This window comes from Falco cherrug, chromosome Z (genome assembly GCF_023634085.1).
Source record: "Falco cherrug isolate bFalChe1 chromosome Z, bFalChe1.pri, whole genome shotgun sequence".
Taxonomy (NCBI): Eukaryota; Metazoa; Chordata; class Aves; order Falconiformes; family Falconidae; genus Falco; species Falco cherrug.
In genome coordinates this window covers 4,753,532-4,769,008 of record NC_073720.1, presented here as the reverse complement: position 1 = coordinate 4,769,008, position 15,477 = coordinate 4,753,532, and the positions used below count along the sequence as shown (strand labels likewise).

The 15,477-nt window shown below is 43.6% G+C and overlaps 1 protein-coding gene across 1 annotated transcript; it reads left to right on the top strand.

The window, feature by feature from the left end:
* Positions 1–313: 313 nt before the first annotated feature.
* LOC102049850 (urea transporter 2) lies at positions 314–13,051 on the top strand. The gene is made up of 9 exons (XM_055699876.1): positions 314–551; positions 5,987–6,146; positions 6,879–7,068; positions 7,432–7,560; positions 8,662–8,854; positions 10,182–10,329; positions 10,936–11,070; positions 12,029–12,078; positions 12,773–13,051. The coding sequence occupies exons 2-9, from the start codon at positions 6,002–6,004 to the stop codon at positions 12,941–12,943; spliced, it is 1,161 nt and encodes a 386-aa protein (XP_055555851.1). The 5' UTR covers positions 314–551; positions 5,987–6,001; the 3' UTR covers positions 12,944–13,051.
* The last annotated feature ends 2,426 nt before the right edge of the window (positions 13,052–15,477 follow it).

Genomic DNA, 15,477 nt, shown 5'->3' with positions numbered 1-15,477 from the left:
AAAAAACTACCCAGAAACAAGAAAACTTGAGAGGCTGCTGCATGTGACACACTGTGATGGACATTCCCAGGTCAGTGTTTTGGGAGGGAAAGATACTGAGCTGCCTTCAATAAGGAGAGAACACTGGAGAGGCTGAGCTCAGCTGTTCCCAGAGCTGCTTTGAAGCCTTGAGTCCTTTTACGCGATAGAGGCGGAGAAGGACAGCGTTAAAGGAGAATTAACAAAAACAAAAAAAACACCCAAAACCAAACAAACCAAAAGGAAAAAAAAAAAAAAAAAGCAGCAGGGAAGAGGATATTTGGAGAAGCTGTCAGCAAGAGGCCAAGGACAGAGCAAAAGGAAAGGTGGAGAATTCAAGAGGGATCTTTTTTAACTTCTGCTTGAATCTCACCAAGTGGGAGGGGAAACAAACTAATTAGTAATATCAGGACAGGAGCCTTGCTCGCCTATATAAGCTGGCAGGGCATTTTCTTTTTCCCCCACTCGCTTAGCCCTGCTTTCCTTCTGTCCCAGCCAGCAAAGCAACAGCTACCCCTGAACTCATCGGAGAGGTAAGAGTACTTTGTTCCTTCCTTTTACTACACAGCAATGAACACGCACCCTGCTACTGACTTACCTGGATCTTTCTTCTGCCCTAAAAGACTGAACAAACAGCATTTGAACAGTCCTCCTTGAGAGCGGCCAAGGCTCAAGAGGAGGACGGAGGTTGGGGAATGTCACAAGAATTTCAATTATTGAGAATTTTCTAGCAGGGTGAGGATTTATTAGTACAGCTTAGCCCAGCTGACTGAACCTTTAAGAAAAAAAAAAAAAAAACAAAACAAAACAAAACAGAAAACCAAAACCAATTGGAATGCCTTAACATCTCCTTTTACTGCCTTTCTATTCTGCAAAATGAAAAAAGCCCTGATAGTAATAATATAGAGTTAATATGATAGTGTCTCTGGATTTCTCTGTCCCAGAGAGACAGATCTCTAAAAATTGAATTGTGAGTGGGCTTAATGAATATTTGAATCTGCGAGATAAGCTTTCTTTTGAACTAATGCTTTGAAATGTATCTTCTATGGGAAAACCTGAACTTTTTTTTTTCAGTGAGGGTCAAGTGCATTATAGTCTTTCTGTTCCAGGGAGTGCGCTTGTGCACTCATGCGTTCCTACACGTAACACAGCACTACACTTGTTCAGCTTTACCTGGGTAACATTACACAGCCTATGCCAGAAAAGTTGCTGAGAATCTGACCCTTTCCTCCTATTGTACTTCGGTGCAGGAATTCCTCTAAAAACATGCTGCACGCAGAGCTGGCTGCCCGCACGCTTCACAGCAACAATTCAGGGAATGCAAGATACAATGCCTCTAATTGTGCGGTAGCAGTTCCTTGGACAAATAAATACCACACAGTAATTTTAATCCTCTTGATTTACACAGTAACTTGAATTTTGTCAGGGAGAGAAGAACATTCCAGAAAGAAAAGAAAATACTAGATCACTTTGCTGCATTTTCAGCGATAGAAGTCTAGTGCCTAGCAACACTACACCAGCTTGGAAGTAGCTATTACCTGGGAGTATTAAAATAATTAGCCAAATAAAGGCCTCTGTTCCTTTCCCAGCTGCCAGCACAGCACCACCCTTCCCATGCATAACACATGATGGATGTGTGAGTGGGCTTGTCTCCATTTCAGCAGGTGAATAAAAAAAAAAAAAGCCTTTGCAGGCCAGATGTTGCAGGAGCGCAGCACCAGCACGGAGCCTGCTCCGCTGCAGCTTTAACAAGGCATTGCTGAGATACCATAGGGATAGCGTGACATGGAAAAAGTGTACACAAGCGGAAGAGAAATTGATTTAGGTAGACATGAAATTGCATAACATCAGTACTTTGCTACAGGACATTTATTAACTCTGAAAAGATGACAAAAAACACAATAGATTAGCTTTTTGGCCCTGCCTGCAATGATTTCATTTTCATGCAAAAGAAACATCTTTTGGTTTTTTTCTTTCTATGCTGTTCTCACAGGTTCCATTTCATAGCTGATACAAAAGTACTTAGATAATTTTAGCTGCAAAACTTTCCTTCTTGCTTATGCAAGCATTCTTAGCAAGGACACCAGAGAGATATTATGGAACAGCTCAAAGATAATCTGAGGCAAGGGGAGGCAGCAAACATCTGGAATCATGGAGGAAAAACAGCCGTGCCCCAAATTTAGCTCTCACTTTCCACAGTACACCATGGGAAAATAGTTTTAAACAGTTCCTCTGCACTTGCAGCAGAGCACAAATCAGTCCCTGCATGACAGGGATGAAAATTACATTCAGACTCACCCTGCCTGGGTCCTGCTGCTGCTCCTGTATCACACCAGTTACACACCAGCACTGGGAGACCACACCCCGTTTCCCACCAGACACTTGCCTGGAGCATCTCTCCAGAGCATGTATGAGATCAGGCTGTGCTTTTTGAGCTGTGTGTCTGAGAGCAGGACTTACACAGTCTGTAGTTAAGAATCCGAGACAAACACTTTCCCAAACTAACAGAAATAAGGAATAAAAAAAATTTTGAAAATTCCTGCCCCCTGCAGAAGCCAAGCAATCTGTTCCAGCAGAACAGTCTTTTCACAATTATTTCCATTTCCTTCCTTCGTGCACTATGAAATAAAAGCCCACTTTGACTGAAAGCCACATGTAACGTAACATCAAAAGACCTGCCATAGACTGGCCTTCATGCAATCCCCATCCAAACACACACACTTCAGCTTGAATTACAATTCAGGCATCGCTGTCTTAAAATTCCAAGCATCTCCGTTATTCTGGGGTGAGACACCTTTTGTCTTTGGTCCTTTCTTAACTAGCTGCTATCACCTACCCCCTAACACAAGGTAATGTACCAGCAGATCATTAATCTGAACGTATATGGCAGCTACTGCTTCTTACAATGTCAAAAATCATTAAAAATGCCCAGAAATGTCTATGCTAGTGCCAGATTCCAAGTGGCTCACTACTTCTTTATACTTTCTTTGGACAACTAAGTAGCAGTAGTACAAGTCCTCCATGCTCCATATTTCTGGAGAGATGGGAGAAGCCTCATGGCAGTGGTGATGGCCACATCACCACACACAGCAGGCAGCACTCACACAGGACCCGGGATGGGATTGGGGGTGGGGGGGTGGGAGGGGTGAAGCCAACGGGGCTGGATCTAGGTATTTACAGTGTCATGAAGACCCCACCAGTAAGCAAGGGGCTTTTCAGGTAGCGAGGGCGTTCCATAATTATTTTGCTCCCCCTCAGCCTATATAAGCCGATAGGAAAGATGGAATGAAGTTGATGTGATCCCCCTCTAGAGACACATCACTTGACAGACAAGGATATAATGAGTGTGAGTTTAACCAGCGCTGCAGGCCAGAAGGTAACCGTGATCATTTCACAGTCACCGGGATTTTGAATATTCCGGAAGAACAGGTACGCAGGGCATTGACGCAGCCTTCATCAGGGGTGAAGTTCAAACCAGACTGGTGAAAGTGACTCACCTGGTCTTTTTACCATGCCAAGTGCATCGGGCTGACTTCATTTCTGCCCATAGAAACTCGAGCAAAAGAGCTCTGCGGTCTCAGGCTTGGACCATTCAGTACTGCCTTAGGTACGTGCCTTCCTAGGGCAGAGCAATTCATCAGCTTTTGATGAATTAGGGCCTCCAGCGTGACTCATTTTCTTCTCCACTGTGCAAGTGAATGAGACAGGGACTCTGATACTTTGCATGCACATTACATCCCGCGCTGCAGACTCCTGTGGTGCAAACAGCTCCTCACTCAGCATGCAGGGAAACGTCTCAGGCGGGCTAGCACAGGACACACAGCATCACTCTACAAATGCAACAGCCCTTGACTTTATGGATTAGCCACAGAGAAAGCCTAAGCTACATAGAGAGGAAGATTCCTTACATTGAAAATGTAAATGCACTTGCCCCAAATGAAGAGCATTTATCTTGGATGGAAATTTTGATTCGACTGAAAGTGCACCCAATTCACTTATTCCATTATTTCAGAATAAAAGATGAGAAAAGTGAAGGTTAATTAATCAAAACAATGAATTATAACTGAGCCAGGAAAAAGCTTTCCAGCACCGAAACACCATCCCTAGCAACACTCTCACCCTTTTCTTTTCTTCCTCCTCTAGTTAATCTAATCAAATCTAACACTCTTCTACATACTGGTCCTGTCCTCAGCATCTTCCATGTGGAACCTATCCTTGCATTAGCTGGGCCCTTCCAGAAAGTAGAAAATGTCTATTTATTATTTTTGCAGGTATTTACTGTTTCTTGAAATGTCACCATCAGCCTTCTAATAATAAGCGACTGGCCAGGATGTGTATTACCCAGCCATTACCCTACACAGACTCAGAGCTGCTCAACCCCGTCTGGGTCTGCAAGGTCTGCCCAGGGGTGAGGCTGCTTTAGCTCAAGTACTCAGCACCTGTTTTTCTGAGGCATGAATTATCTTCCCCAGATGCTGAGAAGGCTTTTACTGAAGTTGCAAATGAGTCAAGGACTAAATCTAATAATTACGTGTTTGTATCATCCTGTTTAGACTATTAACTGCCAACCTAAATTCTCTGCTTCTTGCGCAAGCTGCTACTCACCAGCAAGGCCTGAAGCAGCTCTGGTTCTGTATTCACTCAACAATGCTCCTTGTCTTGTGATTTCCTTGTCTTGACAATTATCAAGAATTAGTCCTACTCTTCAGGAGACTGAGTACACTCCTGGGAAAGCTTTGGCTGGTTTTAATTTGCTGACTTCATATTGAGACTTGGCCCTTAGACAAACCATGTATTGGCTATGGGACGCTGTTCTTTAAATCCAGTGTTTACAGTTAGGTAAATCTCTGATCCATGTGCCTGAATGAAGCTGTCTAGAGCTGTCTGAGATGCCAAAGGGTAGCCCAGCAGCTCCTAAGCCAAAAGACATGTCCCCTGTATGGGACCCTGTCTCTGCCAACCCTGCATGGGATCCCCAAACATCTTATTTTGTTTGGCCTATAACATTACCCTACCTTATTTAAGTCTTGATATAGTGCCTGCTAAATTTAATATGGGTCTTTTCAATAGTCCCTGAGGGTTTCTTACTACAGGTCCTGACACGTGATCACCTATCTTGTCTTAGGCTGAAGAACAACGGCCAGTGAGGACCACCTAACACCATGCTGGGCAGCTGGCAGAGAGAAGGTGGCAAAATGACTAAGGCAGAATGGAAAGCAAGCACTCTGAATTCGGCCTTTAATCTCTTAAGCCGGTGCTGGGTACTTCTAAAAATGGGGCGGCTAAAAGTACAATTCAATAGAGAAAAGAAATAATATAAGTATGCATATGAGTAATGGAGTAAGGCACCACAAACAACCCTCAAGCTAAGCCCATGCTTGTGAAAAAGGCTGAACTGATCCCAATAGGTGCCAGTATAGAGACATAATCTAACCTTAGGTACCTATTACTGATGGATAAATTCAAAATGGAAATATGGGTTAAGCAGCAGAGGAAACAATAACTGAAACAGCTTCCTAGATGTGGTGGATCTCTAGCAAGTGAATCTTGAGGTAACCTTCAACTTCTGTGAAGCCAGCATCCTCTAATGCCATCTTGCTCTTCTTGAAGTCACCCTTTAAATGAAAAGATGCTTGATCTCTAGAAAACATGGTATATCTGAGCAGGGTGTTCAAATTGGGTGAAATAGTATGACACAAGGCTCAGTGGTTCTTTGTGGTGGTCAAATCTATGGCTGCATGAAGGTCTGGAAGGACAGCGTAGGTTCCCAAGAGCACGTAAAGAGGGAGTGTGCTCATGGAGACATGAGAATCAGGTAAGGATTCAGAGCAAGGACTTTCCTCTTTCTGGCTCCAAAATAACATGCAATGAGCAATAACATATGGGATAGAGATAACAGACAGGGATCAGTACGAGGCATTGTAATGAACTGTCTGTGGGTTTTTTTCCCCCTTGAATTTTACCAAAGGGTTAAAACACCAACATGGAGAACAGTGATGTCAAGATAGAAACCAAGGGGGAAAGAAAGACAATAAAGCAGAACACACTGAGCAAATCTGGGAAGAGAGTCTGCAGAGCTGTCGGGTACATCACTGGAAACATGAAGGAATTTGGAGCCTGGCTAAAAGGTAAAGCTACTTCATCATGACTGATTAGGGGCTTCCAAAGAGTTACATCAAAGGAGTAATAACTAACTTCTCAGTAAGGTGATTCACATCACGGTAGTACAGAAACGACCCCTGCCCTGATTTATTTCTGTTTTGTAGGGAAAAAATCAGCTTTGTGCAGAGATCCACATACTGCTTAAATCTTGAGGGTGACTGAGATGACATTTACCTCCCAACATGCCATGTACAAAGTGAATTTAGTCCCACAGAACATAGCTCAGGATGGTTATTCTGTGGTCTGTCATTCTTCATAACGCTCCCTGTCCTTTCAGCTGAGCAGTTTCTGTCAAGCCTAATGCCACTGTGAAGTTAAATTACACATAGGTAGGTGTGTTTGGTCCCCATAATAAATCAGCAACGGGATACACATACAATTTGCCATCTGAGGCACAGACATCATAAATTAGCTGGTTCACATGAATCCGGTCCAGGGTACTTTATAACACAGAACTCTGGCAACCACACTGTTCATCTCAGCTTTCCAGCTGTAAGACTTCAGTGTAGACCATAATAAATCCCAGTCAGGTTTTACAGTCTTGTTGATTCATTGCTTCAGTCGTGCTGCCAAGTTCCACTGCCAAAACTCTTCCTGACTTTCCAAAAAAACCATCCCCAACCAGTCCCATCTGTGTATTTTGGGTCTGTTGTTTTGGTTTGGGGTTTTTTTTAATTATTCAATTTGATCTCTTCCAGATAAACCTCTCATGATCCAGTTTATTGACTGGGTGCTGCGTGGGATATCCCAGGTGATGTTTATCAACAATCCCCTCAGTGGGCTTATCATAGTTGCTGGCTTCCTGGTGCAGAACCCATGGAGGACACTCACAGGCTGTTTAGGAACAGTTGTCTCAACTTTAACGGCACTTATTCTGGGTCAGGACAGGTAAGTCCATCCTCTTCCTCTTCAAAGCTGTCACTTCAGTGCTGACTTATAAGTCAGACAAGCAATGTGGATGAAGAGCATGTATCTAGCCTTCACTGGCTGCATAACTGGTGTGGTAGGACCAAATGGATGCCCCCACCAGTTGCATCTGGTGCAAAGGGACACTGGATGCAACTGCAGAAGGGGTAGCTGATGGGAGGACATGGGACTCCAGCATGGGAAACTGAAGGCTAGTGCATGGTCTTGGCATGAGCCTTGGCAGATCATCATCACACAGAGTCACAACGGCACGGGGAGGGAGGGGGTGATGTGAGGAAAGGACTTGCAAGGGAGAAGATTTCAAGACAGTTGTTTCCTTTGCAGATCAGCCATAGCAGCAGGCTTGCATGGCTACAATGGAGTCTTGGTGGGATTACTCATGGCAGTCTTCTCTGCTAAGGGAGACTACCACTGGTGGCTTCTACTGCCAGTAGCACTGGTGTCCATGACGTGGTAAGTCAGATGTCTCCTCTGCTGCTTATTCTAGCCCCAGTGTCCCCACACTGAGACCGAGCTGTTGTATTTTTATGCACTATGCAGACCACAATGGAAAAGAAACACAACTGGCATGTATGTGCTACTAAATCTGTATGGCTATTTGCACTTTTAAACTCAAATGTAATCCAGAAACAAATTAAATACCCACATAATCACAAATAAACCCCATGGAGAGAAGGAAAATCGGTGGCTGATCCTGTGTAAACCAGTGCCTTCCATGTTAGCTATATTGCTATGATGAGTCAATTCATTTTTGTGTCAAGAGGAACATTATTTTCACCATTCCCTGCCACCACCAACCACAGGTGTTTCATCTATTTAAGCCACCATATAAAAATGTCATGAAAATTTACTTCTCCAGGCACAGAGTTTACTCAGTGGTCCCAAGACATGATGATTGATGCTAATGAAAACAAACAGCTAATAATATATATTACTCATATATATGACACAATAATCTGCCAGGTATTTCAACAGTGAAAATTTTGAAAGCTGGTCTTCAGCCCCCAAATGTCTAATTGGAGTTTGCTAAAAACACGCGTAGCACCCATCTGCCTGAAGTTCATGTAGTGTTATACTCGCTTTAATAAGCACAACTCTGATGTCAGCTTTTACATCTGATCCATAAGCTTAAACAAGGACACACAGCCACCTTCATAGCTCAGTCACGCTTGGCATGGGCCTCTTAAATTCAGCCCATTTCAAACACTATTAAAACAAAAAAAAAAAAAAAAAAAAGTAAGCACTGAGCTGGGGAATAACTCCATTAAATCACTGGATCCTCCACACGATTAAAGGATCTTGTCTCCTTCATGGTCACCAAGTTCACCACATATATCGCATAACCCAAGAGGAATCTGTACGTTGATAACTGCCCTGGGAAGGGCAGGAAATTTGCTAAGTGACCCCAGCATATCCCTGATTTTATCAGAAAGACTAAGGAAATTAAACAGCTTTTTTGAAAATATAGAGTGCCTTTCCCACAGCTGTTTGCTGTTGGGGTTTTTGGTTTTGTCTAGCTGACAAGCTCCTAGTGTGACCATCTTGTCCTTCCAGCCCTGTTTTCACCAGTGCTTTAGGCTCAGTCTTCTGTAAGTGGGATCTGCCTGTTTTCACCTTGCCTTTCAACTTGGCCTTGACCCTCTACCTGGCTGCATCAGGACCACATAACCTCTTCTTCCCTGCAACTGTCATCCAGCCTGCAACAGCAACACCAAACATCACCTGGACAGACGCTGAAATGCCAATGGTAGGACTTCTTAAAGAGAACAGCCTTCTCCATTTACCAAGAAAACCACTAGAGAATCACATTATCTTCCTTTATGTTACTGCATTATGACCTGACAATACAAAATTACATTTATAAGATAATTATCCAAAGCGTAAAGGTTTACTCTAGGAGTTCACATTTTTGATACCTTGAAAATGAGTCTTTTTGGTGTCTTTCATTTGCAGTTGGGTATAAATTATAACCCTCAAAATGCGTCTAGAATCTAATTGCCAATTACTCTGCATATACTGATCAGCACCCCATAGCTAAGGCTGTGCTGGTACTGCCTGTTAACTCAGGTTAATTTTAGTTTTCCATGTACAGAGTGCTGTGTTTTTTAAATTGCATCTTTCTCATTAAAAATGGGCAAGCAGGTATTACTATGGAAGCATGGTTACAAACCTGAGTCCAGGCACACGCTGGCATGTTTTCAGTTGAACATTCAAGTGGGATCTTTCCAGAGAGACACTTTATTCTCCTGCATAGTGCTGTAACCAATATAGATACAAGAGTTATAGCTTTTCCCTAAGGCTCTGTGGACTATTTTGGCGTTCCCAGGGAGTGATTAGGGAAAGGAAGTTAATTGCTAGTGACAATTCTCAAAGAATGTTTACCATGGTGCATAATATTACGGGGACCATAAATGAACTGTTCCACATTGAGGAACACAACATTTTGAGGAAAAGTGTCTCGAAGCCATCTCTAAGCTGTGACCAAGTTGTGTTCTGTCCCACCACCCCAGCAAACCCCACTTGTATTCTTAGTGAATCCCAAGGGAGTTTCAGCTACAAGTAGAATAGGGATACCGGTTTACCTGAGTGAAGTCTTGTCATTCTGGCCAAGCCATTATTGGCCATTTCACCCTTGGAGAGATCCTCTTAGAGGTGAACGTCTTCCCAAAGGCATCATCTACCTGAGCACTTCCATTTCCTAGATTCACTGCCAAGATCCACAACAGCATGCAAAAACGGCCAAGCCAGCCCATGCGTACAGGTGTTGAGCAAACCTTTTCACAGAAGACATTTACCTTTGATATTAGAGCAAAAACCTGGAAGAGCATCTCATGGCTAGGGAACGAGGCATGAGTCACTTTCATTAGAGGGGAAACCCCGTGGAAATGCCCTGCCACCTCCCAAGTACCATCCAAGCTTTCCGCTTACAGTCCAGGAAGACAGACTGAATCCCACAAATGCCAAACACAAATGTAGCCAACAAAAAATAACATTTTTTAAAAAGATAACGAAATCACAAAGCCAATAATAAATGGCCTTTTTTTCTTTTTTTTTTTTTTTTTTAATTCCTGCAGCTCCTGCAATCCATTCCAGTCGGGGTGGGACAGGTTTATGGCTGTGATAACCCATGGACAGGGGGAATTTTCCTGATTGCTTTATTTGTCTCTTCTCCTCTCATTTGTCTGCATGCGGCAATTGGATCAGCAGTGGGGACGCTGGCAGGTAAGGATTTCACTTGTGTCACACATCTTTATAAAAGCATAGAGAATAAAAGAGGAACTGCAATGAGTGGAGCACTTAGAGTCACAAATGCTTCTTCCATTGGAGAATGACTGCTTGAAAAAAAAAAACCACAACGTATACACTTCTATTTTAAGAATTCTTTTGATTGACTTCCCCATTCTTTTATTTTACGACAGTGGAAATCTTCAGAAGAAAGCAGCACATTTTTGGCTGAAATGAATTTTTATCATTAAACACTTAATTTCTGGATATATTCTGATGGGTTTAGGAGTAGCTTAATGAAAGTCATAGCCATCAGCCCAAACAGGCAGGCCTCAGGGATATGTGTAAGGTTCCCACGTATGTTCGTTCGCTCGTGTATCTTCTGCTGTGATCACACAGCCAAATTCAGCCCAGCAGCACCCGGGGAAATCTGCCACGGCTGCACTGAAGTGGGTTTAGTCTCAGACCACAGCAGCACAACTACAAATAGCAATTCTGTGTACGTATGTGGACTAGAGCCCTTAAAAAACTGAATCCATGCCATTTCTCAGCTGGTTTTGTCTCTTTGGCCAAGGAATGACACATCTTTGACTTCTTTTCCAGCACTGAGCTTAGCAACACCTTTTAGCAAAGTCTACTCTGGTTTGTGGGGCTACAACAGCTCCCTCTCATGTGCTGCAATCGGAGGCATGTTCTACGCTTTCACCTGGCAGACACATTTGCTGGCAATTGCCTGTGGTAAGTACACTATGGGCTTTCACAGCCACCACATTTCCTTTTGAAGTGAGACAAGATTCCTTTACACGAGAGGTGGGCTGAAGCCAGATGACCACCTCGAGACAGGCAGATGGACTTAGGTGAGACTGATGAATGATGGAGCCGCATGCTGGAGCCATTGCTTTAACATACCCTGACAAAATAAAAGCAGTGCTTTCGCTTCCAGCCAAGAGCTGCCTTCAAAACAAGAGATGCAATCCGTGGGCGCTGGTTAACTTAAGGTCTTTGAAATTAGATGCTCGGTTTTGAGGCATTAATTCTGTTTGTTCAGCATTGCTGGATGGATCATATTGTTTTTTCCAATCATAGATACCAATTCAAATTCCTTCTTTGGAGAAGGACATACCTAAACTTTGAGAAAACTGGAGCTCAAGATCAGCCCATCTGTAGTTAGTGCAGTTTCCCCAGCCTATTGAAATGGATACCAAAGGCATGAGCTAAGCAACACAGAATGATTGAAGAATTATTTATAAGGCAATTCCATATAAAATTTCAATATCACAGTGAGATGGGAGTGAAACTATTGCTCATATAAAAAAGATTTAGCTTTGTATCTCATTGACCCACCTTCTAGCCCTAGAGGTAGGAGAGTGGAGGTGGGAGGGTTATTTTCCTATTTAACGCCATCCATCAAGCTACTTGCTTTCCACATCAGTGCATTTTTCAAAAGCCTCTGTTTCTATAGTCACATTTTTCATCACTCCAGTTTTGGGTTGTTTTGTTGTTGTTGGTTTGCCCTTTCCATGAGCTCCAGGTTGGAGGGGACACAGTGCAAAGGAAACAGCTTTAAGAGGGGGCTGACCAGATATGGTCATAAACATTGGTTGAGCTACCCAAGCGCAGTGTGAGGGATCTTTGTCCTTGTTGTTCTCCTCCATGAGCAACTGAACTCACCAGGAACTACTTTTATTTTTCATAGCATTCTTCAGTGCCTACCTGGGAGCAACAGTGACTAACATGCTGTCTGTGGTAAGCAGTGTTATCAGCTAAGGTCCTGCTTCCAATGGATTTGAACACTGTATATTTTCCCAGCTTGCCTGGCAAAACACCAGGATATGGAGAACACTTCAGCCAAAGGCAGAACTGATGTGGGAGAGGGGATGCTATCTGCCCAGGGGTTTGGTGTGGCTCCCACTGAAACAGGCCACTTACAATCATCCCTTCCCACTTTTCATCCTCAGAGCTTGCATAAACTTCCACAGCTCAGCCCTCAACACCTCTGAGATATTTACATGTCCGTACTTTGTGCCTGAAGCAACTGAGAAAAGGGCCCTCCACACACGTACAGAAACCGCAAACTTGGTTTGCTTTGCCCAAAGCTGTAAGGCAGCCAACACAACAGCCCAGGGAAAAGCTGAAGGTTTCTGGTACCCACTCCTGCCTCATCTCCATGCACTCCTACCTCATCACCACCCAAAAGCACAGCAGATGCACAAAGAGAAGGCAGCCTTCTCGCCAGAGCTGGTAAACATTGAAGGTTAATGCACAATGTCCAGACCTCATAATGAAGTCCTGCCTCCCCAGGGGGAGACTCCATGCGAAACCAAGACTTCCTTGAGAAAGCTTGTTCCAAGCTGCCTGGCTCTGAGCTCTCTTTGAGGGCTGGGGGACCAAATGAAAGACAGAGATGCAGTAAATAGGTGGCTTGTATTTTCCTTTGCAGTTTGGGGTGCCATCAGGAACCTGGTCTTTCTGCTTGTCTGCACTGACCTTCCTGTTACTAACCACAAACAACGCTGCCATCTACAAGCTGCCACTCTCCAAAGTCACCTATCCAGAAGCCAACCGAGCTTACTACCTGAGGGTGAAGAAACATCAGAGGTCTTTCTTGTGAGGTCTAAAGACCCAGAGAGACACTTTGCAGATATTAAGGCAAGAGTGCAAGGTGTTTCCTCAGAAAACATTATTTATGTAATATAAAGTCAAAATAAAAATAAAAATAAAAATATCACCACCTTCTGAGTTGAGTGACTTTTTCCACCACATTAGTTTATTCTGGCCTGTGCTGTGGACTGTGATAGGACTCTGCTGTGCTGGAAGGACCTTCCCCCAGACCAGTCTTAATGATTTAAAAGCACCTATGCCTGAAAAGACACTTGAATGTTAAGCAGTCGGGAAATCACTTAGTTGCTGAAAAGAAAAATCTGTTTGTGAAACTGAAGTCACAGCAATTGGACATAAAGCAATAAAGAGCAGAGCATCTCTCAGCACCTGATGGGACTCCTAATTAATGGCTAGAACCAGTTCACGCCAGCAATAGGATACACCTTAGGTTCCCAGTAGCAGAGTAAGTGGAATAAAGGCTGCTCTTTGCTAAGGGAAAAATAAGTGGTGGAGAATTCTACCTGGAGGATCTCAAGCTCTGTGGAGAGAGATGTGCACTAGCAATCATCACACACAAGATGGACAGCAGGCAGTGTGGTTAACAAACCTTGTAGTAAAAATCACAATAATGGCAGGGAGGCAGTGCCTGTCAGCCCCAGCTTTTGGATATCTTAGGCTGCACTAGGCACCAACATTCATTGGAAAAAATGTTTCAGCCCTACCCAGTTGCAAAGAAAAGTCTGTAAACCCAAGGCCAAGAAAGCAAATGCTAGTGAAAAGAATCATTTTCTACTAAAACAAACAAACAAACAATGAAAAAAATAATTCTCATTTTTTCTGTTAATCTTATGATTTTTCTTAATACTTGAACTTGGTCATGGGCTGGTAAAGGAGGGGACAGCAGCACAGTCATTGCTGTCCCTTTCCTATGCATTAGCATGGCTTTGTTCAGTCTGTGCACATGTAGAAATAATCTGAGCTGATCTTCTCGACCTCTCTCCCTGCGCCACCCCTCTCAGCCCACAAATACCAAGCAGCAAAGTGCTGCACTGTTCCAGCTTTGCCACCTCTCTCCGCTCTGCGATGGGCAGGGGGTGGCCGGGGGACTGGTGGCTGTAGCAGAGCTCTGCAGCAGACCAGCCTTGTGCCACCTCCACACAGGCTCCCAGGGTCTGCAGGGGGGTGAGGGGGAACCTGACCTTGTACCCAGCAGTGCTGGTCACCTCAACAGGTGTGAACTCAGCCACCTGTCCTCTTGGCTCATCGGGATACATCCTCTCATGATGAACATCTTCACCACAAATGCTCAGGTCCTTCAGCTGGCATTAGCCTACACACAGTAATGTCATTCCTGGGAAAGCAGATCAAAACCTGTTCCTCTTGTGGAAGAGGAAATAAGGAGCCTGTGAATAGTGTACCGCTGATTTGTGAGGTTGGGGGGGGGGGGGGGAAGGCCCATCTCTTCTTATGAATATCAAAAAGATCTGAGTGAAAAATCATTGGGATGAACTACCAGCAGTATTTTCTGGTGAAGTGCTAGGTTTTCAGATGTTTGACAGTACTTCTGTATGACTGACCCTGCAGAGATCGCTTGTAAATATATATCGTTTCCTGTGTTTTACTCGGTAAATATCTACATAACACTGTGTAGAGCTGATTTTTAAAACAAATGCTCATAATTTTTTGAGTTTGGTGTAACTTTCTCTCTATTTATCATCACTAAACTGTTCCACAAAGACAGGTTCTCTCTTAAATGATTCGTCTAGAAGATGCCAGAAAATAAAATTATGAAATCAGTGTAGGGGGGATATTTAGGAAACTTCTAACCCCTGTGTTTTGTACTTATGACATTTTATTGCAACAATACCTTCTCGAATGTGCAAGTGCAAACTTTGCTTCCATACAGGAGGCACGACCAGGCAAGAGCTATGGGCAGAGCTGGAAACCTCCTTGAGACCAGACAGGACTCATTCCTTGGGCAGATGCCAGACAGACCCCCTGATTGGGGTTAGGCAAGATCAAGTTCCATCCAGAGGATGCACCTCCCCACTTGTCAAACCAGGAAGAAAAGGATATTTTTTGGTATCTGCACCGACATCTCCCCATCCAGCTCTATGCGTGGCCCACAGAGGCAGTCCTACCAAGGCTGGCTTTCACCCTTTCGTCAAAAACTGCGCTCGGTAAGAGTACACACTTTATGGCTGCTGTAAATCAGTGGATTTCATCTGACTTGTGCTATTTCAGCTTGCTGTTGCTGAGCAACAGGGACATTTTGGCAGTCCCATAAAGAAAGAATATGCACAGAGCCGAAAAAAACCAAAGGCCACATCTCAGCCATTAGGAAGATCCTGCATGTCATTCAGAATTATTCCTTCATTTTACGTTATCCAGAGAATTCATTCTTCCCATCACTCCATGCAAAATAACAGTTGTTTGGTAATGTGACATATATATTAGTCAGAATATTCATATCATGCCTTTTTTTCCGTTATTGTTCATAACAGTCTTCACCAACAGAACTAATTTGTCTTATTACCAAAACTG

Excerpts from the sequence above, each read along its gene's own strand:
- LOC102049850 (XM_055699876.1), top strand. The coding sequence starts at position 6,002 with ATGGAGAACAGTGATGTCAAGATAGAAACCAAGGGGGAAAGAAAGACA. Across the intron at positions 7,561-8,661 it reads GCACTGGTGTCCATGACGTG|CCCTGTTTTCACCAGTGCTT; the intron begins GTAAGTCAGATG and ends TTGTCCTTCCAG. Across the intron at positions 8,855-10,181 it reads CAGACGCTGAAATGCCAATG|CTCCTGCAATCCATTCCAGT; the intron begins GTAGGACTTCTT and ends TAATTCCTGCAG.